The following is a 27,990-nucleotide window of genomic DNA, read 5'->3' as shown; positions in this document are numbered from 1 at the left end:
TATATAATTATAACTATTACAATATAGTTATATACTATATATCTATGACAAATGATGTATAAAATATACAATTATTCATTTATCTTCAATAACCGCTTTATCCAGGTATAGGAGTCTATCTCGGGAACACTAGGTGCAGGGCAGGAACACACCCCGGACAGGACAGCAGCGCTCTCTGTGATGGACTGGCGTCCCTTCCAGGGTGAATCTTCCCTCATTGTGACCAGGATTCCCAGGATAGGCTCCACATGCACCACAACCCTGACCAGGGTAAAATAGTTACTGAAAATGAACGTAAGGACACTGCAGTCCATTGCAGTAGGAGCTTTGTCCTGGTCAGGGTCATGGTGGATCCAGAGCATATCCCAGGAACACACACTCACACTCTCATTCACACCTAGGGGCAAATTAGTGTAGCCAATCCACCTGCATGCATGTTTTCGGGAGGTGGGAGGAAACCGGAGAACATGAAGGAAACCCACACAGACATGGAGAGAACATGCAAAACTCGTGAAGCTGTGAGGTGGCAGTGTTACCCGCTGTGGCACCATATCACCATCCAGCAGTTTCCATAGCCAAATTATTTCATAATTGTACTGCTGATGCATGTTTTATACTTAAGTTTTGAAAATGCAGATTTAAAAGCAGATACCATGATATATAGCAAACAGTTATATTTGGTCCCTGCTGAAAAAAAATAGAAACCATCACTGAAATTCGAATGGTTTCCACTACAAATACCATTACAAACCATCAGCTAACCATTACCGGTCCCTAATGGTATCCACTAGACAATAGAAGGCAACAAATTACCAGTAGAGACCCACAGGGACCATTACAGTTTCCATTAAAACCTGTTCAATTCCCATTATAACCATTACAACCTTTTTTTTTTCAGCAGGGGTTGTACGGTTATGTTAAGAAGAGTTGTTGTTTGTTATGGGATCCCCTTTGAGGAGGCTTGTTGATGCTCTCGGATCCCCTTCATCAAACTATTTTAAGTCGGATCTTGTTATGATGATAATGATGATAATGATGATTGCATGACTCATAGTCTCCGCCCCTAACTCCTGTGGCGTCCGTTTAAACTTGTTGAGTCGATTGCAGGAGGCAGTGCAGTGGAATCAGCAGCAGTCAAGCGCGCGCTCTGTGACATTTTCAGACCTTTTCTCGCAGCTCTGTCTGTCTGAAAGCAGTTCAAACCATCACGACTGTTTTTCTCGCTTCTCTGCCTTTGCGCTTTCTTGGACTTTTCCTGTAGGACTTGCACATGTGCCCACGCCTGGCGTAGTAAACGAGAGGCGACCTGTGTTTTGTGTGTTTGTAAGGGAGTTTTCATTGTTTTCCCTGTTTTTTTTTTTTTTTTGCATCTCTTAAATTAAAAGGATCATCCACAGTGGAGCTGGTGAGTAGCTACTCGACTTATTCGACGTCATTTTAATCGACTTATTCGACATCATTGTTCAAAAGACTGTCTCCCTGCTGGTCGGTAGTGAAGGATAGACTTTCTTCCAGCACATTAGTGAGGAAACTGCTGTTGGGTTACTGCTGGGTTGGAGACAGCTATTCATGTTTTCGACTTTTATTCGAATTAATCGCATGCATGTCGTGTTTCAAATGCATCCAACAAACGACTTCCTCTAAATCACCTGTTTTACCTGTAATTTAGTTAGATGCTTCACATAGTTAAATTACAGAACATGTGGAATTGTGGAACCTGTACTTTAGAGAGCTTTAACAATATAAGCATTTGCACTTCTGTGTTGCTTACACATTTTCCATAAGGACATTATTTATTAAAAAGAATAAAATAAAATCTTCCCAACTTGTTCTGCTTTATGTTCCCACGCTTATTCTAGCCTCTTTTTAGAAGTTGATTATTACTCATAAATCCTTGTCTGTTGATCAATTCGTAATCGAACAGTTTTGACAAAATCTTTTGTGTGTGTTATTCAGCTACTGTGTCCTTATTAACAGTGAAAGATCTGTAAAAGGTAAAACACATAATTCAAAGGAAACCAGCAGGTTGTGGATGTGTCACTTTCTATAGAAATACACTGGAAAGGTCCTTACTGAAATTTGGCAGGCAAGTGTGGCATGTGCCAAAGGCATTTCTCCTTCCAGTGAAATTATAAGCTAAATATTGAATGATCCTCTTAAGGGAAATATAAATGCATTATTAGATTAAAAAAAAAAATAATTATAGACATATTTAACAAGAGTGTTTTCATGAGCTAATATGCTGTTCCACCATGAATTTTCATTGTCTATAGAATTCATTGTCTATATTTTCTCTTCCTCTTGGTCACAGTGCTTCCTACAGTGGTGGTATGTTGGTTCCTTTCTACTCAACAGTATTACAGTATACTGTGTTGTTTACATCTGGATTGACCAGCTATCCAAACATTGTATTGAAATTAAAAGCAACATTTTTGTCAACGATGAGCTGTTTTCAGTTTTGTTTTATTGATGGTGTGCATCTTTTTGCACAGGCTCCATCTCACTGTATGATTATGGTAGTCTGTGCATTAGTTTATATGCTTGAATTTTTTTACACAACCGGTGGTTCCAAACTCCCATTCCTCCAACCTGGCTTCACTCTTACACGTTAGTAAGAATTTGCATGATTCGATCAATTCTGGAATTGTTGGTTAAAGTAATGGTTAAAAATTCACTATCAGTTGTTGAGGAGTCTGATACTTTTGTAACCAGTCTTTTGCAGAAAAAAATAGTACTTGCATAACGTGACGCCTATAAATATTTGGATGTTAACAAAATTAATGTTTTTTTAGCTGTCTACCACAGTATATTAGAGTTAAAATTAAATAATACTTTAAAACGTTTAGCTTTAATTTAAGGGTATTTACATCCAAAATCAGGTAAAACAGGGTAAGATGTGCAGCACTTGTTATATGTGGTCCTCTCTTTTTATAAGAGATCAGAAGTAATTTAAAGTTTACAGGGAGATATACTCAGTATATTAATTACAGTGAAATGCTTGGTAGCAAGTTCCAGAGCTGTGCTTAAATACATTATTACAACAACAAAGGAGTCTGGCTGAACAGGATCTATATATAGTATACTATCTATAGTATGGTATAAATAGACTATACAATATACAGAGCTATGCAAGTACAGTTATTGCTGGAATGAGCAAATAGATTGGAGTGCATAAGTGAAGAGTCTATAGTGAGTAGTGGTAATGGTGTAAGGGTAGGCATGTACCAGGAGACATAAGAGAGAAATAGGCAACAGCAGACAGTGCAACAAAAAAAGATCACAAGAGACAGTGACAGTACACAGTGCGAGAAGACAGTACACGGTGCGACACGACAGTGTTATTTAGATGCAGATGTGTGTAGGTATGATTTTTATGAATTTTCCAGGGTAAGAGGTAGATGGTCATAAAGTACAATATGTGAATGTGCATTGTGTGCAAGTTAGTCTGTACCTAAGTTGCATCTTTATTTGATGAAACAGATGCTTTGTGGAAAGTAGCTTCTGCTGAAGTGGCCTGTGTTTGCTTTCATGCTGCGATGGCATTTGCCAGACCACAGCAAGGAGAACAGACTGTGATGTGGGTGACTGGAGTCCTTGATTGTTTTCCTCACTTTGTCCCTGCAACAATTGTCGTAAATACCCTGCGATGACGGAAGGGCCATTGCATTATGCTTATGACAAACTAACATAATCATAAATTAAATTGTCATTTTTAATACTTGTTAGTATATCCTTTGTAGTCAATGACTGCCTGAAGTCTGGAACCCAACAGACAACACCAGACCCTGGGTTTCTTTCCTGGTGATGCTCTTCCAGGCCTTTATTGCAGCTGTCTTTATCTCTAGCTTGTTCTTGGAGCATTTTGCCTTCAGTTTTGCCTTCAGCAAGTGAAGTGCTTACTCAGGATTCAGGTGATTGACCTGGCCATTGCAGTACATTCCACTTCTTTGCCTTAAAAAACAGTCTTGGGTTGCTTGCGAAGTATGCTTCGAGTCATTGTCCTCCTGCACTGGGTTTTGAAGCATTTGGCCAAATCTGAGCAGATAATAATATAATATATGATTATAATATTATATAACCCTATACACTTCAGAATTCAACCTGCTGCTTTTGTCAGCAGTCACATCAATAAATACAAGGAAACCAGTTCCACTGACAGCCATACGTGCCCATGCCATAAGATGAGGTAGTATAATTCAGATCATGAGCAGTTCCTTCCCTTCTCTAAACTCCTCTCTTACCATCATTCTGATACAAGCTGATCTTTGTCTCACCTGTCCATAGGATGTTGTTCCAGAATTGTATGTTTTTTTTTTTTTTTTTTTTGGGCAAACTCTAATCTGGTCTTTCTGTTGGTAACCCCTCTGTATTTACTATGGTGAAGTCTTCTCTTGATTGTTGACGTTGGCACAAACATGTGTACCTCCTGTAGGGTGTTCTTGATCTGTCCAACTGTCGTGATAAAGCATTTTTTTCTTCAACATCAAAAGACTTCTGTTATCCACCACAGTTGTTTTTGATGGTTTTGGTGTTGCTGATTTGACCATATCTAATGTTTCGCTTGATGGATTTGTTTTGATTTTTGAGCCTAATGATGGCTTGCTTCACTGGCAGTGGCAGCTCTTTGGACTTTCATATTGAGAGTTAACAGCAACAGATTCTAAATGCAAATGCAACACTTGAAATGAACTCTAGGCCTTTTATCTGCCTATAAGTGAAATAACGAGGGATTAACACACACCTACCCAGCGAACAGCTAAGCAGTCAATTGTCCAATTACATTTGGTCCCTTAAAAAAGGGGGAAACACATATTATAAAGTATTCCTACACTGTTCACTCAATTTGTATGTACATACCCTCATATTTAAACTGAAAGCTGCACTTTCAGCTTTAATTTGAAACTTTGCACTTTCATATTCATTATTTAATTTCAGCTCCAATAGTTGTAGTATGTGTGTATATATGTGATAGATAAAATACCCCCAACTTTGTCAGTGTCCAAATATTTATGGACCTGAATGTAACTGTAATATAAACCTTTTTAGAAATGTTATTTGAACATAATTTAGTAATGATGTCAAAATAAAACTATACAGTGATCCTATATGATTTTGAAAATCTTGCTTATTATTTATGCTATTTATTTTGCATATTATGTTTCCTCATTTTCATGGAGCATACCAATAATTCTGGAGTTAACTATACAAGACCAGAAAGCCTTCTTTCTGTTTGAATGAATTGATAAAATTGATGAGATCGTTTACTGAGAAGGTAAATTCAGGAGGATTGCTGTAAATAGAGGAATGCTTTTCAGGAGAAGCTGTTACTGCAGTATCAGTCCTGTTATGTATCATAGACTTTTGATACAGGCATTTATTTTATTTTATACTTTATACATTTATTTTTTCCTCTATTTTACAGTTGGTCAGAGTGGGAGGAACACTTTATATAATAGTTTATAGTCCCTTTTTGCTTTTTATGGCAGTAATGTTAGAAATGAAAGTGGCATCCAATAAAAAAGGAACCATTATGACTTCAGTCCCATTTTAGACAGAGAACATTATGACTAAATTTCCTGTAGGAGTGCATATGCATGAATGTGCTTTTCGTTGTCAGGCTACAATCATAGCTGTCTATAAGATTTCAGAAAGATGTTAGGTTCATATAACCTGGAATTAAATGTGTCAGTATATGTGCATGTTCCAGTAGCTGTAAAGGAGTAGCAATGAGGAAGCAAGCAGAGGGATGAGGAATTGAAAGAGAAAGAAATGTGACAATGAAATTGGTGAAATCACTTTGGCTGTCATGAAAATTTGCTTAAATATGAAATAGAAAAAAAGTGTCCTGGTTTGTCTCCTAGCACATTTTCATTGATTCTGCTACATTTTTTCCACAGTGGCGAGCTGAATTTTAGTGCAGCTCGCCACAAGTGCATGTGAAGGGATGGCATGGGGGACGGTGGGTATGCAAGAGGCTCAGATCTCTAGAGAGAGTGGGCGGGGGGAAGAAAACAATATCTGTGAATGAACAGATGTGCAAAAGCCTTTTAATGTCTGAAAGCTTTCATGAGGCACTGATGGCTATGCAGTCACTCCTTCTGCATGGCGTTGAATTTCTAAAGCATGAAATCCCAACACAATAGGGCTAATTCCTCATTCCAGTAACTTTGGTCCTACATCAAACCAGTAGAAGTCATTAGTGTCCTGCTAAATGAGGCATATGTGGTTGGTTTATTATCTTTGGTGTAAAGTTCCCTTCTATCAAAACATTCAGACCACACCACCTGAGAATACCAGCCCTCTTCGCTGTTGAAGACACCATTGCACATTACTTTTGCAGTCAGAATTTTGCTTTGTTTATTTTATGTGAAATGGAGTAGAGTTAAAGTGCCATTACCCATGCTGTTACAGTAAATTTCACTGTTTCACTGAGGAATAAAACATTATGGGATGTTCTGTTATTGGAAAACCATAAACTTCGTGATGGTAACAGATTCCTGCTTCATGTCTGGCTGCTTCACACCCCCCTGTCACTCATTATTTTCTTCAAAAGAGAAGGAAATTCTATTAAAAGCATATTTAACAAAGATATTTTATTATCATTGTTAGCCTACAATAGCTCTGTAGACCATTTTCATTCACATGCTTTATTTACTTTATTTATTTACTTTTTGATTTGTTACTGCACATGTCAAGCCTCAGCAATTTGTCATGGGGTGAATCAAGTGTGGGCGTGGTTGTTTCATTCTGTCTTGCTTAATTTGTTACAATTATATGCCATTTATGAGAATGGCATATAAAACAATAAATTTGTCATGTCCTTGTGTTGTAGCACACAAGACTCAAGACCAGTCCATGTATAATCATCTTTCCCCAGAGACAAGTTAATATAAATTTCAGAGAGACAGAAAGCAAGAGAATATCTCATGAGCACAGATTAAAATAACTGAATAATATCCTTGGAGGCTATCAAGATCAGTGAGCTCTTCTATCAGGCAAGCAGAGCAGAATAGGTCACAGTAGTGACAGACGCTCGCTGGATGTCACCAATATTTCAATAAGAGGTGTCAAAGCAAATTCAATAGTAGCAGCAATGAATTCACCTTTTCGTTATTCAGATCAAAAAGTGTCTATGAAATGACACAAAATGCTTATGAAAACTGTATATGGCATAAGATCTAAAGAAACCAAAGCAGTCAGATTTGATCAGAGACCCTTAGGACTTGCGAAAGTATTATATCATCATTTATTATTTGCAAAAACAAATTCCAGTTCAAGTTTTTATAATAAGTGACCTTAGTATTATAAGGTTTTATCTGCTATTCATTATTCACCCAGATAGAACCTTATGATACTAGGGTCATGTCTTATGAACACTTGAACTAGAATTTGCTGAAGTTAATACAGTTCAATTAAGTTTATTGTCATTGTGCACCATAACCAAGTAACATAGTTACTAAGGAATCAAGCAAACTCACTTTTGTTGTGAAGGTGATGCCAATATCAGAACTCTGAGTATTGGCTAGTAGCCATCAACTGAAGCTGATCTGATACCGAACCAATATTGACATTCTTTTAGACGAGGAGCGACTTACTGCAAAGATTATGTTTAAATGTGAAACATTATCCGAAACATTGGTGTAATGATGGCAGGTTGCTTTTTGATGAGTTCCTGTTTAACATCTATGTTTTCTGTGTTGTGTCAGTCAGCATCCTACATGCTCAATGTTCAAAGCATAAATATGGCAAAAAATCTATTCTGATCCAATACCAGGTGGCACGGTGACACAGTGGGTAGTGTTGATGCCTGACAGCTCCAGGTCTCCAGTTTGATCCTGAAATCGGGGTACTGCCTATGCACATGCACGAGTCCACTTGTTCTCCCTATGTCCCTGTAGGTTTCCTCTGGGTTCTCTGGTTTCCTCCCACCTCCAAAAACATGCCGGTAAACTGGATTGGCTACTCTAAATTGCCTGTAAGTATGAGTGTTCAATCATGAGAGTTTAATCACCATTGTTCCCAAAAGCCATGCAGTAAAACCAAAATAACCAAAAGTTAATGTTTATAGGCACTAAATACAGCTGTATTCTAAGAATAAAGGTGCAACAAAGTACTGCCTGTTGCATGGAACATGGACGGTGGGTTCAAGAATGTCAGTTTTTTAAACAGTCTAATAGAACAATCATTTCCTCCAGTCCTCAGTGACATTGTGAAGCTCTAGACTGTTCCACTCAGTAAGATTCTTAGAAATGAGGCAAGGTCAGTTCTGGCTAATGTTTTGTTACAGTTGATTGATGATGAAGAATTACATTTGGTTTGTGGTTTTATTGTTGTTAATAGTAATGGTTTGCTTGCTTAGTACTAAGGTGCAATATGCAGTTTGGGTTGACATCAGTGAATAACATTTTAAAACAACGTCCTTCATGTCAATGTCATGGAAATGCCCACATCATGCTTGGGGAAATGTTACAGGCAGGAAACTGTGTTTGTGTGTGTGTGTGTGTGTTTGTTAATGATTAAGCAGCCTGCATGTCTGCAGTGGAGGACTACAGTGAACTTCTGGACAAGGAGAGTCTGTGTCAGGCCTGCTCTGTGTGTGGGAAATGACATTTATTCCCACTGAGCCAGAAACACACTATTCTCTATCAGCCTGACACGCAAGTGCAAAGTTTTTGTTTCCTTTGAGTGTACTGATAAACTGGCCAAATAAAATGCTAAAGAATTATCGTATAAATCCAGATGCACATTAGCAAAAGACAAATACATTATTCAGACTGAGTAGATAATGTCTTATATCTACAAAGTCTATAATGTCTTAAACAGATATGAATAGGAAACAGACTATTAGTTTTTTTTATTTATAGAAGAATGCCAGGAAGGTTCACATGGCATCTGGTTGAGACTAGAGGTATGCAGTGGGACTGATAGAACCAACCACGTTTGTTTGAAAATATTGCAAATATTACTGAGGTTGAGGAACTGTCAGAGCCAGGATCACAGACCATGCTGACACTGCTAGCATTTCTACATCTCTACATTTTTTCCCAGTGTTTTGCAATGTTCCCATGGGCATAGTCATAGGTTTCATATTTAATTAAAAAAGAAATGCCTACTTCTGGTTTAATTCCGAATACAGATAACTGATATATGGCATGCATATATCTTATATCGTGCATATAACATATATCTTATGGTTATCTTAACAACAAAGGTAATCAAGGAAATGAAAGGAATAGGAGGTGTAGTTACAAAAAAACACAGAGAAATTCTTAAACTGGACTTCATTTAGCACATTGATTGAGTAGTTTCTCTCCAAGAATTACAGGAAGCTATATATCTTGCACGCATGCACACACATACACCAGACTGTTTCACACTTCACACAGGAAATCTTCCATGCTTAGACAAGGCGTCACTCTTCCTCTGTCAGGGTTTCCGTGCAGTCATTTATAGAAAGGGAGCTTCTCCATGCTGCTCTGGCAGGAAACAGGGATCAGACATGGCTGATTTTTTCAGGCAGTGCTGGAAATGGTGGGTGGATTTTTCTGAGGTGTTGATCAGCTTACGAGTAGCTCCATGTGTCAGGCTGTTTGCATGACTGTTGTTTTGTGAATGAACAATTGAATGAATGTAACCTAATTACAGCAATGGCGCTATTACTTTACATATTTTACGCAAGGATGGGGCATATTTTTAAGAATTGAATTGTATTGAAATGAGGATCACCATATTCCTTGAAAATCTGGTTTTAATCTTACCAGCAGGAGGGCTAGTCAGTAGTAATTACATGAGATGAGCTGTGCTCTAATCAACTATGCAGGTCAAGATCAGCTAATGGTTTGGTTAAGACTCTTTGCATAAAATATTGCTGAAAGGTCTGGAACTTCTTAATTGCAATACTTTAAATAGAAGTTTGAAGGTGGAGATGGGAAAAATGTTTTAAAGCACTCACCGTTATTAGTCTGGAACCCAATATATTGCACAGTCATGGGCATGATGTGTTGCTGGTTATTGTTAATGATTTCTATTGTCCAGTCGTGCGCACTGTGGTTTGCCTATCCTGAAATCTTGATGAGCTATTGCTCAAAGCCTTGGTGGATTGCATAATCAATTCAGGCTAACAGTGCAGAGCTTTGCCACCTGCCACATCAGTGTGAATAGGTAAAAATTTAGAAGAGCCAGGGGTGTACATGATCCCTTGAGGTTCACATGTTCTAGCTATTGACCTCCTTCAAGGTGATTTCTGCAGATTGTCCATGTTTGTCCTTATTAAACTCCAGGGTTGGTGGTTCTTAAAGAACACCGCTGTTAAGTCAGTGCTACATCTGATATATCATTGCACAAGAGTAAAATACAAGGGAATGGCCATCTCTCATAGAGTTTGGTCATCTTGTATGGCATGGGCAATATGGATGTGTGTTATTTTTATTCTTAAGGTCCATATGGCAGTACTTGCTATAATACATCTACAGTACCATTAGGAATATAGCTTTTGTTTTAACTTTAATTTTGTGTTTAGACAACATTCAGGCTAGAAAAACTAGGGGAAAAAACGTGACTTTCTTTTTAACTGAAGTATAAATGTGAAGTAGAAGGTTTGCAGATGTTTATTTAATTTTCATTATTACTATTACTTAACTATTATTATTATTATTACTGCTACTACTATTGATATTAACCTCTACTATTACTAATACATCAGGCCTACTTCAGCTAAGTGAACTGCTTGGAGTGGGCTATACTGCCTTTGGAGATCAGCAAGATTTGAAGCTTTAGACATCATAGGCAGTTTTCGTGGTAAAGATTTGGGCTTGGGAACTAGCTAAAACTTACTTAAACGGTCAGCAGGGCAGCCAGCGAGCAACCCGTTACAATGGTCCGGGTTAAGATCAACCAGCTTCTTGCTGTCTGTCAAGGCTGTCCATAAAAATATTTTGGTCAGTAGTATCAAATGCAGCACTCAAAAACAACAGTACTGCAACAGATATCTAGCCTCAATGTGAGGCAGGCAGTAGATTATTAAATACTTTAGACTGCATTGCTTCTGTACTCTGATGCTTCTTTGAAACCAGCCTGACATACAGCATGTTTGTTATTCTTACTTATGAAAGAACAAAGCTGTTGGAAGCCAATGTTCTCCAAAGTCAGAAAAAAAGATTGCTTGCCCTGAACAGCAGAGACAAATTTCATATGGAAAATAAAATGGTAATGTGGAACATGCCTTCTGCCTAATTTTATTATTCATATCCCTGTAAGAGTAAGTGATTGGATGTTTGTTTACAACTAGGAGAGGAAAATAATGTTTATTTAATATGGCTTAATCAAGTATAATTTTCCCTTACAATTAAACGTTCCTCCTGACGCTGTGTTTCACAGATTTAATACAGAGAAATAATGAACAGAAACCTAAAAATGACACAGTGTTACTACATATCAAAGTGTTATTAAATATCAGCTCAATATTTCAGCCTTTGGGCTGTAGCACAGAACATTTTGATGTCTGTTAAAATTCAAACTCTGTGAAAGATATAGCTGCTACAGATTAAAAGGCTACAACAGCTTTGATATTTGTAGACAGGATGTTTGAAATTCTGTATGACTACTCAATATGACCACAGTGGCAATGCAGGTTTATAGTAATCTATATACTGCGATGAGCCATAACCACCTGCCTAATATTGTGTAAGTTCCCCTTGTGCTGCCTTGTGCAGCTCTGACCCATCGAGGCATGGACTCCACAAGACCTCTGAAGGTGAGCTGTGGGTCCTGGCACCAAGATGTTAGCAGCAGATCCTCTAAGTCCTGTACGTTACAAAGTGGGGCCTCCATGGATCGGACTTGTTTGTCCAGTACATCCCTCAGATGCTCAATCGGATTGAGATCTGGCGAATTTGGAGGCTCCTTGACCTCAAAGTCAACAAAGTGAACTCTTTTTCGTGTTCCTCAAGCCATTCCTGAACAATTTTTGCTGTATGGCAGGGTGTATTATGTTGCTGAAAAAGGCCACTGCCATTAGGGAATACTATTGCCATGAAGGTGTATACTTGGTCTGCAACAATGTTTTGGTAGGTGTACGTGTCAATGTAACATCCACATAAATGCCAGGACCCAAGGTTTCCCAGCAGAACATTGCCTAGAGCATCACACTGCCTCCGTTGGCTTGCCTTCTTCCCATAGTGCGTTCTGGTGCCATCTCTTGCCCAGGTTAGTGATGCACAGACACCCAGCCATCCACATGAAAACGTGATTCATCAGACCAGGCCACCATCTTCCATTGCTCCATGGTCCAGTTCTGATGTTCACGTATCCATTGTAGGTGCTTTCAGTGTTGGACAGGGGTCAGCATGGGCCCTTGACCGGTCTGTGGCCATGCAGCACGCTGCAATGCATTGTGTGTTCTGACACCTTTCTATCATAGCCAGCATTAACTTTTTTTTACCAATCTGTGCTACAGTAGTTCTTCTGTGGAATCGGACCAGGTGGGCTAGCCCTTGCTCTACACGTGCATCAGTGAGTCTTGGGATCCCATCACCCTGTCACCAGTTCTCCAGTTGTCCTTTCTTGGACCACTTCTGGTAGGTACTAACCACTGCATACCGGGAACACCCTACAAGACCTGTTGTTTTGGAGATGCTCTTACCCAGTCGTCTAGCCATCACAATTTGGCCCTTGTCAAAGTCGCTCAGATCCTTACACTTGCCCGTTTTGACTGCTTCCAACACATCAAACACCAGTGTAAAATGAAAAAAAAAAATTTTGCTTCTGGTTTAAAATGGGATTCATTTACAAACCTGAAGTAACTGATTTATGTCTGTTGTAGGTTAAGGCTTAGTGGTGTCCTACGGGACATTAATGGAAATGTACTCTATATGGCCAAAAGTGTGTGTACACACTTATATGAGCTTGTTGGGCATCCCATGCCAAAACCATGGACTTTAATATGTAACTGATGGCACTGATGTTGAATGAGAGGGACTGGCTAGCAATTGACACATCAATTAATCCTAAAGGTGTTCATTGGGGTTGAGGTCAGGACTCTTTGCAGGAGAGCTGGATGCATCCAAAGTTGGATGCATACATTGTCTAATGTCTTTGTATGCTGTGCCATAAACAATCCCCTTCTCTGGAACTAAGGGGCCCAAACCCTGAAAAACAACTCCCGACCATTATCCCTCCTCCACCTTTACTCAAACGGTTTTCATTTCAGCAGGTTCTCCTGCCATCCGCCAAACCTAGATTTATCTATCGGATAGTGAAGTGTGATTCATCACTCCAGAGAAAAGCGTTTTCACTCTGCCAGAGTCCAGTGGCTGTGTGCTTTACACCACTCCAGCTGACACTTGGCATTGTGCACAGTGATCTTAGGCTTGTGTGCCGTTGCTCGGTCATGGAAAGCTCCCGGCGCACAGTTCTTCTGTTGCTTCTGGAGGCAGTTTGGAGCTCTGTAGTGAGTGATTAAACAGAGAATAGGTCATTTTTATTTTTCAGCACTCGGTGGCACCGTTCTGTGAGTTTGGGTGGTCTACCACTTTGGGGGGGAAAGCTGTTGTTGCTCCCAGAAGCTTCCATTTCACAATTATGCAACTTAAAGTTGACTGGCACAGATCTAGCACGGAAGAAATTTTACAAACTGACTGGTGGCAAAGGTGGCATCTTATGACAGTGCCATGTTTAAAATCACTGAGCTCTTCAGTATGACCCATTCTACTGCCATTGTTTTTGCATGGCTATGTGCTTGATTTTATGTACCTGTTAGCAATGGGTGTGGCCAATATTTAGGAGGGGTGTCCATATACTTTTGGCCATAGAGTGACCTGTCTTTTGCTTCATATCTGGCTGCCCACTCCTGTCCGCATTTTAATTTATTTTAGTCCCTATGCACACCTCTGTCTTGTACACCACAACTGTGTTGCTCTCTATATGAAAATACCATCATCATTTCTTTTTCATATTTTCTTGCTGCCTTCATCTCAGTGTATGCCATAATAGACACCTGAATAATGATTCAATATGATATTTCAATCATATCCTGCATGGGTGAGTTCTACATTGCTGTGTGTGCCCACATTCTTTAGCAATTAATAATTGTTATCTTGGGAATTGGAAAGTGCAAACACTAATCTCAGACATGCCAATAACTGGCATCTGTTGCTTTTTGTATTTATATGAAATTATTTGTTACTCTTAATGCTGAGCATAGCAGCAATTCATAAACAGCAAAATACATTTTCTCCTCATTTTTGTTAACATTAATTCATCTTAAGAACTCGGGCTTGGAGAACGTATCTTGCTCGTGTTATCCTGCGCGCGCACGTGTGTGTGTGTGTGTGTGTGTGTGTGTGTGTGTGTGTGTGTGTGTGTGTGTGTGTGTGTGTGTGTGTGTGGGGTGTTCGTATCCACCATGCGGTGTAGTCCTGAGGCCTGGTCAGGTTACTCTCACTCCATTGTGGGTTGACCTGGTTGAGTGAATACCTGAGGACATGCATTAGTGATGAGAGCTTTGACGGAGTTGTAGCTTTATTCTCTCTCTAGCTCTTTCTCACTCTCCCTCTCTGGGACCAGATGGTGTGAAAGAAATTGCTAAAGGGGACTGGGAGTAGGGGGGATAAAGCCATTGTTGTTTGATGTGAACATATGGCTGGTAGCAGTGTTGATAAATGGTTGTTATTCAGTTGAATACAGCACTGTTAGTTCATCAAAAGCTGCATGTAATTTCCTTCTCTTTTATAATATAATAATAAAATGATACATTTCAGGTCAAATTAATGCAACTCAATTACTTGATACCCTATGGTGCAGTTGTCTTTTGGCTGCAGCTCAGTTTCTGCAGCTTAATAAAGTCTATTTCTGAGCAGCGAGAGTTGTGAGGGGGGAAAAGTGGCTAGTGTTCGTACATACGTGGGCTCCTTTCACAGTCTTTTGTAATACTTTAAGGTGTCAAACTTGCCAAAGGAAAAAGTTTCTTTTCACACACAGCAGTCACCTTTCCTTTTTTTTAATAAACACACCTCTACACAGTCAGCGGCTCTCCAGTGAAGGTCACACGTGGTGGGTTAAGAGTGAGAGGCTGAGCGGGAGAAAGAGAGAGGAGATGACAGCTTGGGTTCCTCTCGCGTGGTGTAACAGCCTGTGTGTGGGAAGGAGTTCACTGCCACAATGAAGACGCCACTGAGTTATAACAGACCAAAAAACGGAGGAATCCAGAAATTATAAAATGAGAAAAGGATGAGACAGACATGAGTGAACATCTTGGCAAAGATGTTCTTGTGGGGGTTTTATCCAAATTTCCAACAGTAGTGCTGAGCAATACAGTAAAAAGAATTCAGAGTGTTGCAAACACTTACGATTTAACCGTTACGTTTTCGTTTATGACCCCTTGCTACGGAAAGGACCTGGAACATGAAAGATTCGTATTTGCTTCTGGGAGCAGTTACTTTTGCTTTGCACTGATTTTACCTAGGTGAACTTTGACCTGTGACTTTGGGATTAACTGTATTTTGAGTAACTAGTAACCAAGAAAGCTGGACTTGGTCTCTTTGGTTGGTAAAGAAATGGAGCGCCTGCTAATTATTATTATTGGCTTTAGTTGTGACATGATTTGTCCTCACCATTTTCTCACTGTTGTTTGTTTCTCACTGCTAGGAGTTTCTTGTTAGCACTGTTGGCACCTCAGTATTCATTTGTGGAATCGGGGGACCTCAGGCGCTTTTGTGGTTAGTAATGCATAACCACAAATTCTTCCCTCAGAAAAAGCAGTCCCATCTCAAAGAATTAGATAGATTTACAGATTATTTTGCAAATATCTTAAAGAATTAATGAACAATATTTCAAACATTCTACACATGTTATAAGCAGGTTTCAGTGAGTCTTCAGTTCTTTTCTCAGTACAGGGAAAGATGTTGAAATTTTTGTCTGTGGTAATCGCACATACACTACAGGTGCAGTAGATCGAGACTAGACAGAAACATGGTTGATTTATTTCTTTGAAAATTGGCTCTTAAGGAGGGTTTGTGCTTCAGGTGAAGCTCAACATCGTGCCTAAAATTCATATGCACTAATTAATGACGCACACAGTGGTTGTAGAAAATGCATTACTGAATGTATTAATACTGGGATTGTAGTTAATCAGACTGGCAGTGGATTTCAACACTTAATCAGCTCCAAATAAAAAAAAATGACTGTTATTTTCACATCAGTTATTTGATCCAAGTTGTGTACATATAGACTGCAAATTGTCACATTTTCATCATTACTCCACTTACAAGCAAGCTTCGAAAGCACTCCTGTGCAACATACTTCCTATATTGATCTGTTGTCTACAACTCGTTCTGCTCTTCCTGTGTGTATAGTAATATATACAGCATAGAATTCAACCATGCTTTGTTTTTGGGAGCTGTGTGCAATAGTGTAGCTTTTTTTTCATTGGTTTTAAGCATTCCCGAGCAGGCAAGCACGTCCTACACCTCCACTGAAACACAGAATCTTTTCACACTGTCAGACTTGTGGGAGTGGAAGGTCTATCTGCAGTCTCTAGAGCCTAGTGTCTAATGCTGTAGTAGCATTTAATAACTGTATATTTAGAGCTGAAGAAAGCCCACTCTGGAAGAGAAAAGCAGGAAAAACTTCACACCCCATCAAACCTTTGAGATTTATTAACTTGAGCATTAGCTAAGAAGCTGCTTATGAAACTTGTGTAAAGGCGTAGTACTGTACATGACGACTACTACTGCATTGTAAACTTGCTTATTAATTAATAATGATTTATTTATGTTCACCTTAGTTCTGAGATCGTGTGTATGTGAATATTTCTGTCCACATCCTCTTTGAGGCATTGTGATATCTCCTCAATAATTCCTTCCTTCCCTGGAGGAGTCAGTGATTTAAGGTAAGTCAACAGCCGGGAAGAGGTATAGTCTATTGTTACCCATAAACCCACAGGATATTTGGGTGGGCATTTTTTTCCCACATCCTGTTGTTCTTCTCCATTGTCCCTTTATGAATCAGTATGAGGACAATGAGATCCATTAAACACATTTTTTTTCTTTATCAGTGGGTTTGTGATAGTGCTTTGCTGGCTGATGCTATTCCTAACAGTTTCTCAGTTGACGTTCATTAAAACGGATTGTCTTGCAGTGGCAGCGTCGATCTCTAGGGACCTCATGATTTGATCAGATTTCGATTTAGGGTGTGATGATGCAGTCATAAAGTGCATCATAAAGTGCATCTTGATGCATTTCATTTTTTCTTCCTATAGGCTATAGGCCTTTTTAGCAAGTTGCCGCATATATATTTTCAGCCATCATAACAAAAGAATGTATTTCAGATGCAGCTGTCAAAATGAATGTCACTTAATTTTTTAGAATATTAATATTATAACTGAAAGCAAAAAAAAATCAACATTGCAGTGTTTAAAATCCCATGTTTTACATTTAGTCACCTAATGCAAGTCTATTGAAACACAGATTTCCTAAACAATTTGACCGGCTAAATGGCACTCATTGGAAAGAGGATGAAATAAATGCATGGCGTACTGTTTTGTTTTTTTAATTTATCAGTTTTCTAATTATATATGCAAAGTAAACAAAGCAAAACCTCAAATGGCATTCTGCTTTCTACATTGTTATGGCCTACGCAGTGAGCATATATGGTGACAATGAAGCCAACTGAAATTCACCCTGTAAATTATTGTTATGTGTAGTCGAGTTTAACTACATATTGCCACATCAGTGACAGGAAAGTTTTACTGTAGTTGAATATGTAAAAACAAATCAGAAACATTAAAGTTTATAAGTATAAATATGATATTGCTGTCATAATTTTCTCTGCTTTTGTGCAGTACAAATGCATAGCGTAGCCATAACTTACTGCTCACTGTTTTTGTCAATGGTAGTATAAAATTATAAGCTAATTATTGTTAATATTGAAAACATTATTTAAATTATTAAGACAGCTTTATTTTATAGTGTTTATTTTTAATATTTGGTATTTGCTGACTTTTTTCATACATTTCTATGTATAAATGTCTATAGTATGTTATGTATTAATGCAGAATTGTTCAAGAGAGAATGTTGATGAATCAAATAATTCCTTTTTCCCCCATTTCTAATCTCCAATAAATCCATCTGGGACTGAAGGGTTTATGTGTAACTCGGATGTCATTTCATGCACAGTGATCTGGATGAATTGTGGTTTGGTTCGCTACTCTCTCAGTTAACCCACAGCGCTATTAGTGTCATCAGCTTTAAGCGCTCTTGACAGCACGGAGCTGCGCTTTGTGCAATTAGCTCCATTCCCCTGGACACATCTCTTCCTCTGATCAATATTCACTATTTCTCCGTGTTCATTTTGCCAGATGGGGGATCAGTATGCTCCAGAGGGGCTTTGGCTTAATCTCTGGCAGACTTTAGCACTGCAGTCTTCGGTCTGTTAGTTTCCAAAATATCTATTCCACTGAATTTTATAATCCATCATTCCCCATCAGTTTGAATGGCTATTATGGTAGATGCAGCATAAAAACAAGTGATGCAAACAGGTAAACATGGCATGGTATGTCATGGATCCAGATGCTCTATGGACAGTGAAAGTGTAGCTGAAGGTGTAATGAGAGGGATTACTGTTAGTGATGTAAGCTTTGCGTGTGCATGAAGGTGTATTTGGTTTGGCTGTGGCAGCTGGTGGGTATTTCTCTCACTGTTAGGGATTAGTGTGTGTCAGATCTTGGTACATTACTTTGATACAACATCTACTTTTGGATTCTGTGTGTATGTGTGTCAGCTTATATGATTTTTTGTATTTATTGTGTTTTTGCCCACAGTTTAAAGATGTGGACATATGTGGTCACTAACATGCAGTGAAGACTGAAGAGGCTAATGTTTCTCATTGTGCTGGTAGTCACGCAAATCTTACTGTATCTATTTGAGGGGTATTAAAGGTTGAAAAGTGCTTTTCTATATGTGCTATTAATTATACCGCAGTGCTCCTGAATTCTCTATTCTGATTGGTCAGAAGGAGTTGATTTAATCTTTTGTAACAGCAGCTCTGAGAGGCAAATCAAATTTTGGGACTTATTTGAAAAAAAAAAAGTGAAAAAAGTGGGCCTCATCACAGCACATCGTCATTGATTATTTTCATACAACACTATGCTCCATCATTTTACTCCTTATATGTGATCTCTCATTTTTCACTGGATAGCCATGATAAGCTGAATCACCCAAGAGTTTCAGTGGATATCATATAAATCTAATCTTTACCATTTTGAAGACTTTCACCATCAATTATACTGTGTATTTTCAGTGGCTGTGAAAATAGTCAAACTGATCTAATGTAATGTGCCAGCCCTGAATACAGGGAGAAAAAAAAAATAGCTCCTGTAAGAAGATTAGATGCTGTTAATTAAAAGCAGCTAGCCATATGAATGAGTACATCCAAATTTAACAATTTCTATTGATAGCTAGCTTATTCAGAGATATACATCTGCTACTATCTGGTTAGCTAATGCTCCTATGATATATTAATGACCTCCAACTTTCTGAAACTTCAGTCTGAGCTTCAGTGTTTCCTGTGTGTGAAGAGATATTGATTTTTCTTTTCATTCCTCAGGCAACAGCACTATTTATGGCCAGAAAGTCATGGGTGAAAGTTTTCAGTTTTTGACTGACAGTGTTTCCCCTAGGCTACTTTCTCCGGTTCGGATATACTAGACTTTTCTAGTCTTTTTGCTAATGTTTTATAGAGCAGGCTGAATCATCTTAATGCCAACTTACAGTTAGAAGGAAAACAACAAACAAACAAAAAACCATGGCTGGAGCCTATCCCAGGAACACTGGGCTCAAGTCTGGAGAATTAACTTTGGATGGGATGCCAGTCCATCGCAGGGTACTGTGCACACACATTCATACCCAGTGATAATTTAACATAGCCAATCCACCCAAATGCATGCTATTGGACTGATTGGAAACCAGAAAACCTGGAGGAAACCCATGCAACAGTAATCTGAGCTCAAGTTCGAACCCAGGAGCCACTTTAGAGCTCTAGAGCTGTGAGGCGGTAATGCAATATGCCACCATGTCACCCTTCTATTGTAGTTGTATATTGTGGCATGTTTTGTTGTGAGTTGTAGTGTTGTAGGCACATAAGCAATATGCGCCTACATATATACGGTGTGTGTTGCTTGATTTTTACTGTATGATCCAGCAGTGTGGCAGTAAAGAGGCTCTGTCCACTGTTCGACAATGTGCTGTTGCAACGCCCTCGACCTTGAACCAAATATTTGGGAAGCTACTTTTTCCTTTTGATATGTTCTAAGGCTTTCTGCAAATTTGGAATCACAGATAAGTTTGTGCAGTGGGTAGTGTTACTGCCTCATAGCTCCAGGGTCCCTGGTTCGATCCTGAGCTCAGGTTACTGTCTGTACATGTTATCCCTGTGTCCATGTGGATATCATCACACTGTCCAAAATCATGCTAGTAGGTGGATTGGTTATGCTTACTTGCCCCTAGTTATGAATGACATGAATGTGCATGGTGTACTGGTGTGAATTCAGCCTCGTGCCCAGTGTTCCTGGGATAGACTCCAGCATAGCCTTGACCAGGATAATGTGGTTACTGAAGATGAATGAACAAACAATGACATACAGTGGTGCTAAATAAATTTGTCACATACAAACAGTGCAACACCAGCACAAGCCAGAAGGTGTCTCTATCATCATTGCCATGGTTGTCAATTTATTTCACCTGTTGTAAATGTTAAGCTTTTCTGCGTGCTTTACAAAGTATTAATTGGTTGATTTGCCTGTTTCAGTCCTTTTCTCTGTTTTGACCTTTGGCCTTTACATTACCCGTGTGACTTGTTTACCTGCTTTGCACTGTTTTGAACTTGGATTGTTTCTTGCACTTTGATTCCTGCCCTGTGTTTTCACTATTGTTTTCTGGTTACCCAGCTACCCCTGTGTATCCAATAAACCTCTGCACATGCATCTATTAAATCCAGCCAAGTCCTCTTTGTTACACGAAGCAGGAAATGGATGTTTTTGATAGCGATGAGAGCGAGGCCTGTGGGATGCATATAATTTCATCACAGTGGGGATAGCAATTTGGAACAAGGCTGCAGTCATCATTAAGCCTAGCTAAACAAAGCTAGTCACCTCTCTAGGCCTATTTTCATACTAACCACAGTACATTGTTTTTCACTACACTTAAAGGTCAGATGCAGTGTTTCATCGCAAGACCGGGAACCTGAAATCAAAATAAGGAATATGTAATGAATTGAATCTAACCTATTACAGTACTGAGACAATAAATTAACTTGGATGCTTTTCAATACCCAACACACACACACACACGTGCGCGCACACACACGCAAAAACATTATTATTATTGTTATTAAAACTTTAGCTGATGAATTATTTAAAGATTTGAATTTACATTAAGCAATTTAAATTATGTTGTGTACTGATTTTATGAGTGAACTCTCTCTAAATTTCCATCACGCCTGCTTAGATAATGACTTGAGAGCATTATAATTATGTGAGGAGAGAGAAAGAAATATTTGCTCTGTTTCTAAATGCATGCAGTGGGGCTTTGTTTCTCTATCCATTGTTTTCAGTATGTTAATGTTTTTTGATCAGATATGGAGATTGGAGATAAAAAATTAAATATTTAATTAGCATGGCATTATGCTTTCATGTATTCTGAAAAACTATTTGCTGTAGTCCTAGCTGTTATTTCTAAACTCTAAGCTCTGTGCAGTATTGAAAACATTTAGCATTGTAATTCATCTGCAGGGTTAAATGTAGCGCATTTTAAATCTTGGCGAAAATGAAAAGCAGATTCTGGCATCCGCAGTAAGAAAGAACTGTCTTTTTGTACCAGCCACTTAGACTTTATCTTCTTATTCCACATAAGCTCACTCTCATTGTCTCTCTGCTCACTGATCATTGGATAGAGTGTGAGGTGTGAGGAGATAAGAGGAAGAAGACAGAGGAGAAGACTGAACACAGCAGAGCACTGTGAAGAGAGAGAGAGAGAGAGAGAAGAGGAGAGAAAGGCCTGAGAGGCATTCATTTACTTGGGCGTCATGGGGAAACAGAACAGCAAGCTGCGGCCAGAGGTGCTCAACGATCTGCGTGAGAACACCGAGTTCAGCGAGCATGAGCTGCAGGAGTGGTATAAGGGCTTCCTGAAGGACTGCCCCACAGGTCACCTCAGTGTGGACGAGTTCAAAAAAATCTACGCCAATTTTTTTCCATACGGAGACGCCTCCAAATTTGCCGAGCATGTCTTCCGAACATTCGACACTAATGGTGATGGGACTATTGACTTCAGAGAGTTCATCATCGCACTGAGTGTGACGTCACGAGGAAAGCTGGAGCAGAAGCTGAAATGGGCCTTTAGTATGTATGACCTGGATGGCAACGGCTACATCAGCCGAGCAGAGATGCTGGAAATCGTACAGGTAAGAACAGACCTGCTTTTTCTCTCGTGAAGTTTGACATTCATTTCAACTGATTTGAATATATAATTGATCCTTAATGTGTGTATTGTAGACAAATCGTGACCTTAGTATTATAAGTTTCCATCCGGGTGAAGAGATTTTGAATCAAAGAAATTTACACTGAAATTTACATTTACAGCTCAGACTTTAAGGTTACTGCACATTTACGCTTTCTAAATTCTCAGACAATGATACAGTCCATTTTGAATATGGATATGGAATATTTTATTAGGTTACACATTAGGTAACACGTTTGCTTTTTCCTTTAGGCAATCTATAAGATGGTTTCTTCTGTGATGAAGATGCCAGAGGACGAGTCCACTCCAGAGAAGAGAACTGATAAGATTTTCAGACAGATGGACACCAATAAAGATGGTAAAAAAAAAAAAAAAATAGGAAAAACCCCAACACTTATAAACTTGTACTTCATTATTCTCATTGTGCTTCCCTCCATCTGTCCTCCAGTCCTCAGAGAGAATCTGTTCATTAGCAGTTTTATGAAGATTTAAGCATACTGCTGTGAATAATGCTTAATTCACTCTAGTGCCATAACTGCATAAGTATGTCCAAAATGTTTTCATAAATATTTCAAATTGAATCTCACGCTGTTAGGGCTGAGGGTTCGAAATAGTCTACAGGAGTAATAAATCAGATATAGTGTTTTGCAATGCACCATTTCACCATGAAGTTGATTTTTCTTATAACAGCACACCTTGTTGTGATTTATTCCTTGTTCCATTTATTTATTCCTTACTCAACCACGACATAATGTTCATGGGTAAGGATTGGGCTGTACTGTTATGGCCAGATTTGATGGGATTATTTGAATGCATCAGAGAATCTCCATACAGACTGACTAATCTGGTGCATCTGAGAGCAATCAGGATATAAACTCAGATAATATAACAGTGATTAATTATGGCTCATTTGCAAATTGTAGCCTTGTTCAGTGCCATTATTGCAGAGAGACTATTTAATAGCACTTAACAATCATTAAAGCTCGTGTCCTGCTGTGCTATTATAGGAAAGATTTCTCTGGAGGAGTTTATTAAAGGTGCAAGGAGCGACCCCTCGATCGTCCGCCTCCTCCAGTGTGACCCGAGCAGCGCCAGTCAGTTCTGAGCAGAACAACCACAGTGCGCTCTCATAGTGTTCACTCCAGTCCAAAGTGAACATGGTAAGTGTTTATGTAAGCGTAAGAATGTGGTTGTTGTATTATCACATTTACTAACTTGTCAGTGGCATTAGGGACCAATTTTGATATGTGAATGCTAAATAAAGGCCAGTGAGCACTTATATCATTCCTATTACCGGTCACTTAGACTAAAAACTACCACTTGTTATGGACTAGGAATATAGTGTTGTGTATATTGTGTAGGTGTGTGTTATAACAGCAGGCTATAATGGGAAATGTTTAAAGAAAAGCAGCACTGTTTGGGATTATGTTCATTTTGATGAGCAATGCATGATCAGCCCTGAAACTAGGGGCCTTTATTTTATTTTAAATAAAGAGACTAATTTGTGTGTCATCTACTAAACTGCACACTGAGCTGGTGGGTGTGTAATGGGTAATTTACAAAGAATAATTGCATAAAATGATTTTCTGTTGATAGCCGTGGCGAGTTCAGATCTCAGACAGACTCCCAGGAGCATAGGAGTATGAAATCTAGATGTCAATGTCTCCACCACATTAGTAATGGTCAGAATCACTCACAAACCAATGCAAGACTATGAAGAGGTGCAGCTCTGCCCTGACAAAAATCAAACAAAATTTGCTTTGTTACAGACAAGTGATGTAAATGCAAATATACATGCATGCTGATTTACCCTAACTGCTAGAAACTTCGGCGAAGCAGTGGGATGTAGACTAAACGCACATGTACAGTGAGACAGAAATGATCAAAATCAACACCTGTCTCTGTCTTGAGCAAGCATTTTATTACTATTGATACTTTTAAATCTGCTAACACCTATTAAAAACAACTATAATAGCCTAATTTTATCAGGTTAGAGATTTCAAGAGTTACTTTTTAAATCCACATAACCAGGAACAAGCACTAACAAGATTATTTAAAATCACAAAGTATAAGCTTCATGTAACAATACCAATTTAACAACACATTGATTATAAATTCATCAAGTAACATGATGTAAGCTAAAGCTAAAGCTAAAGCAACAAACCCAACCTATCTAAGTCAAAAGCACTCAATCACAAATCCACCTGCAAAACTAATCTTATCAACCTGGACATGACCTAGCAAATATTCAGCACATTCTATTCTATTCTATTCTATTCTATTCTATTCTAACTTGGTCTCAGTTCTTAGCTAAAGAGAAGATCAACAGTGATTTAAAAAAAAAACTCACCTTGTCAATTTGCCTCAATCTCTTGTGAAAAATAATTCTTTATTCTCTTAATCTGAAGTTTCAATGATTCTTATATATAAATGCTGCATATATAATGCTGTGTGCTGGGGGTTATCAAAAAAATTTAATGGCTGCTCTAAACTCAACTCTATGAAGAAAATAAAAGAAAAAAAAGAAAGAAAATCTGTACTCTGGAAAGAGGGGTGAAATGTAACCAAAAATGACATCTGGATTTCCTATATCGATGCAGAGAACAGTAAATCTTCACACATATGTATAATTGCCACGATTATGCATAATTGTGGAGGCAGATATAGAGCTAATTAAAGGCAGTGAGACACAAAACTGATGCAAAACAAGACTATAGGCTCTCTTTAAACATGGTTGGTATTGGAGACAAATGTGACTTTGGCATTATTTTCAGTCAGTGAGACATACGCCGTGTGTGAAATCCCAGACTGATTCGCTTCATACAATGCCTTGCATAAGCATCCACCCGCCTTTGAATGCAGAGAGAGTTTAAGAATAAATCCCTCACAACCAATAGCATGATTAAGTTCTAAATGATGAATGATCTCAAGAAGTCTTCTTTTTAATTTTCAGGTATAAATTGTTTTTTTTTATTCATTATTTCATGTGTTATGTTTGAGAGTGTTTTGTGCACGTTCATAAATTCTGGCTGAAAATGCAAACTTTTTTGTAGAATCACAGTTTTTTTTCCCCACATTATTCTGCTTGCAATGTGGAATGATCTTATAACTGGTTTTTATTTTAGGGTATAAAATTTGCTGTGTTTTTTATTTGTAAGTGTTTTATACATTAATTTATTTTTTTTTTTATATTGGCAGCATTTTGTGCGTATTAATAGACTTCTGCTTGACAGGTTTCTAGTACATGGATATTCATCAGCATGTATTAGTGTATTTGTGATTGTTCTTTTATAAAAGCAATGATTTGATCATGTTTGTTTCAGACACTTACTGGTGCATGTATTATGGCAATTTTTACATAAATATTGTAACTGAGATTGCTGTATTGATATTAATATTTTGTATTCTATGCCCTTATTGTTGTTAATGGTGCAGTTTAGGACACCGCTATGGAATATAGTGAAGCCCAATGTGAATGTATTTCTGCTTCTTGTTTCTCTGTTTCTCTGAATGTAATAATACTCTGCCATTCACAAATTGATGCATTGTAACAGTGTGCCACATACTATATCTCCCTTCATTCCTGTTGGATAACGAGTTTCCATGATGTAGATTATGCGTATGCAACTTCATCATTTTCCATTTCCATCACCATAGAAACTGTGGCTTGATTTGTAAGATGCTGCTTGACTAAGATGGCTATGGAGATGCATCTGACCTCGTAACTGGCCTTTTCCCAAGCTTTGTAAAAACACGCCATCAGGAACATGTCAAATGAAGTCTTACTAGAAGTGTTAAGTAAATGCTTCTAGTAAAAACAGAACCAGAAACCAAGAAAGGCAAATCAAGTCAGAATTTTGATAATCAACGTAGCATTTAAAATCCCTCCATGGCATGAAACTAGGGAATCATGACATTCTGTATTAAAAGATGTTGTTCATGGTTATAACAGATGTCTTTCAGTATTTATAAAGGGAACTGTAACTGTGCTGTTAATAGAAAAGCTCTGGAGTGTTACTGTGATTGTTCTTCTTTTGTTTCCATTAAAAGCATGTGCTTCCTTCTTGGATTGAATCTGTTTCATAGTAGTTCTTTGGGCAGCTTAATTCATGAGGTCAAGGTTTACTTTGGACTTTTTCCATTATTAACGTTATTAATGTAGAGGAACTGCAGATTCATGAAAAATCAAGCAGGACAACTTGGATGACAATTCTGATGTCTTTATTGATTGATTATGTTGGAAGGGAATACGTGTATCATGTTGAAGTTACAGCCTATTTTATTATACAGTCTGAAAAAAGATCATTTATGTTAAGTCTGAATGTAAGATATACAGAATCAGGAAAGCTCTGTATAGCAAAGAGTTTCATTTTCCTTCTTCTGCAATGGTCCAGTGCAATTTCACTATAGAACGGAAAGGCTGGATAAATCTTTTTCTCTCGCTCCTTTTTTTTTTTTTTTTTTTTTTTTTTTTTTAAAAAGGATGTGTAAAAAGCTTTGACTCCCAGCTTTCTCTTTCTCTCATTCTCCCTTGGAGGATTACACAGCTGCATATGTGTTCCCCAAACAGCAAGGAACATGCCATATAAACATCAGCTATTAGTGCTGCCTAATTAGCCAAGGTGCACTGTTGAATGCATCCTGCCTGGAGCTCCTCGGGTGTTTAATTCCCCGTGGTGAATTGGAGGAGGGAATATCGACCAAGTCTGGAGAGCAGGAGTCCACACACTGGAGATGCCTGTCTGACGGATCTGATGGTGGAATTACTATTAAATGAATTGATTTAAGAGATTTCAATGAGAAAAGTTCAGTCGATGGACTTGGAGTAAATTGAAGCAACTTCCCAAGCTGACATGGAGCAATGAGCCATGGTGAATGCATGACAGCAAAATGAGTGGAAGCAGTCTGCTACTAAAGTAATGAGCAAGCTAGTAGAACATTTAAAGCACAGACAGCTGGAATGCATAATTGCTGGAAGCGTTTTATGAAATGGGCAACATCATGCAAACACTTAATGTTCTAAGCCACTGGGAGGAAGAATCCATGGCTTTTTTCATGCTACAGTAAGTTGTCACTGTGATTCACTGTATTGTTCCCTAGTTTAAGTGAGACTTGCATGGGGAAACATTGCCACCTAGTGGCAGAGTTCCCGTATATGAATCCTGTTTTCTACACTGGAGAACCATTTATTCATTCATTTCTTCATTCGTTTTTCTTAACCAACCAATAAAATAAATATTGTATTGTTCCAAACAATTATTTGGAAGCCATGCCAGAAGAAAGCCTTTTCTTTTATCTAATTACAAATGCAAGCACCTGAAGTGCCCTAAACACTACTGGAACTGTGATCTACTGGGTTCTACTGTCTAAGGATAGAATAGAGATTTTTGGCAACAAATATATAGCATCATGTGAAATACCATGAGATTTTAAATGAAAATCTGGCTGCCTCTGCCTTGAAGTTACCACATGGTTGTGGTTG

The 27,990-nt window shown here is 38.4% G+C and overlaps 1 protein-coding gene across 2 annotated transcripts; it reads left to right on the top strand.

Moving 5' to 3' along the window:
• The first annotated feature begins 1,072 nt into the window (after positions 1–1,072).
• Positions 1,073–26,582, top strand: LOC113538771 (hippocalcin-like protein 1). Of its 2 annotated transcripts, XR_004578987.2 has the most exons (5): positions 1,073–1,405; positions 21,943–22,452; positions 22,761–22,866; positions 23,516–23,668; positions 24,105–26,582. XR_004578987.2 is itself a non-coding variant. In XM_026934143.3 (4 exons), exons 2-4 carry the CDS (start codon positions 22,075–22,077, stop codon positions 23,611–23,613), a joined length of 582 nt encoding a protein of 193 aa, XP_026789944.1. In that variant the 5' UTR covers positions 1,074–1,405; positions 21,943–22,074; the 3' UTR covers positions 23,614–26,582. The 2 variants fall into 2 exon arrangements, 1 of the variants encoding a protein (XP_026789944.1); XM_026934143.3 differs by having other exon boundaries at positions 1,074–1,405; positions 23,516–26,582.
• Positions 26,583–27,990: the final 1,408 nt, after the last annotated feature.

Source organism: Pangasianodon hypophthalmus, chromosome 10, assembly GCF_027358585.1.
Source record: "Pangasianodon hypophthalmus isolate fPanHyp1 chromosome 10, fPanHyp1.pri, whole genome shotgun sequence".
Classification (NCBI taxonomy): domain Eukaryota; kingdom Metazoa; phylum Chordata; class Actinopteri; order Siluriformes; family Pangasiidae; genus Pangasianodon; species Pangasianodon hypophthalmus.
The sequence above is the reverse complement of the archived record's forward strand: the minus strand, read 5'-3'. Positions and strand labels throughout refer to the sequence as shown.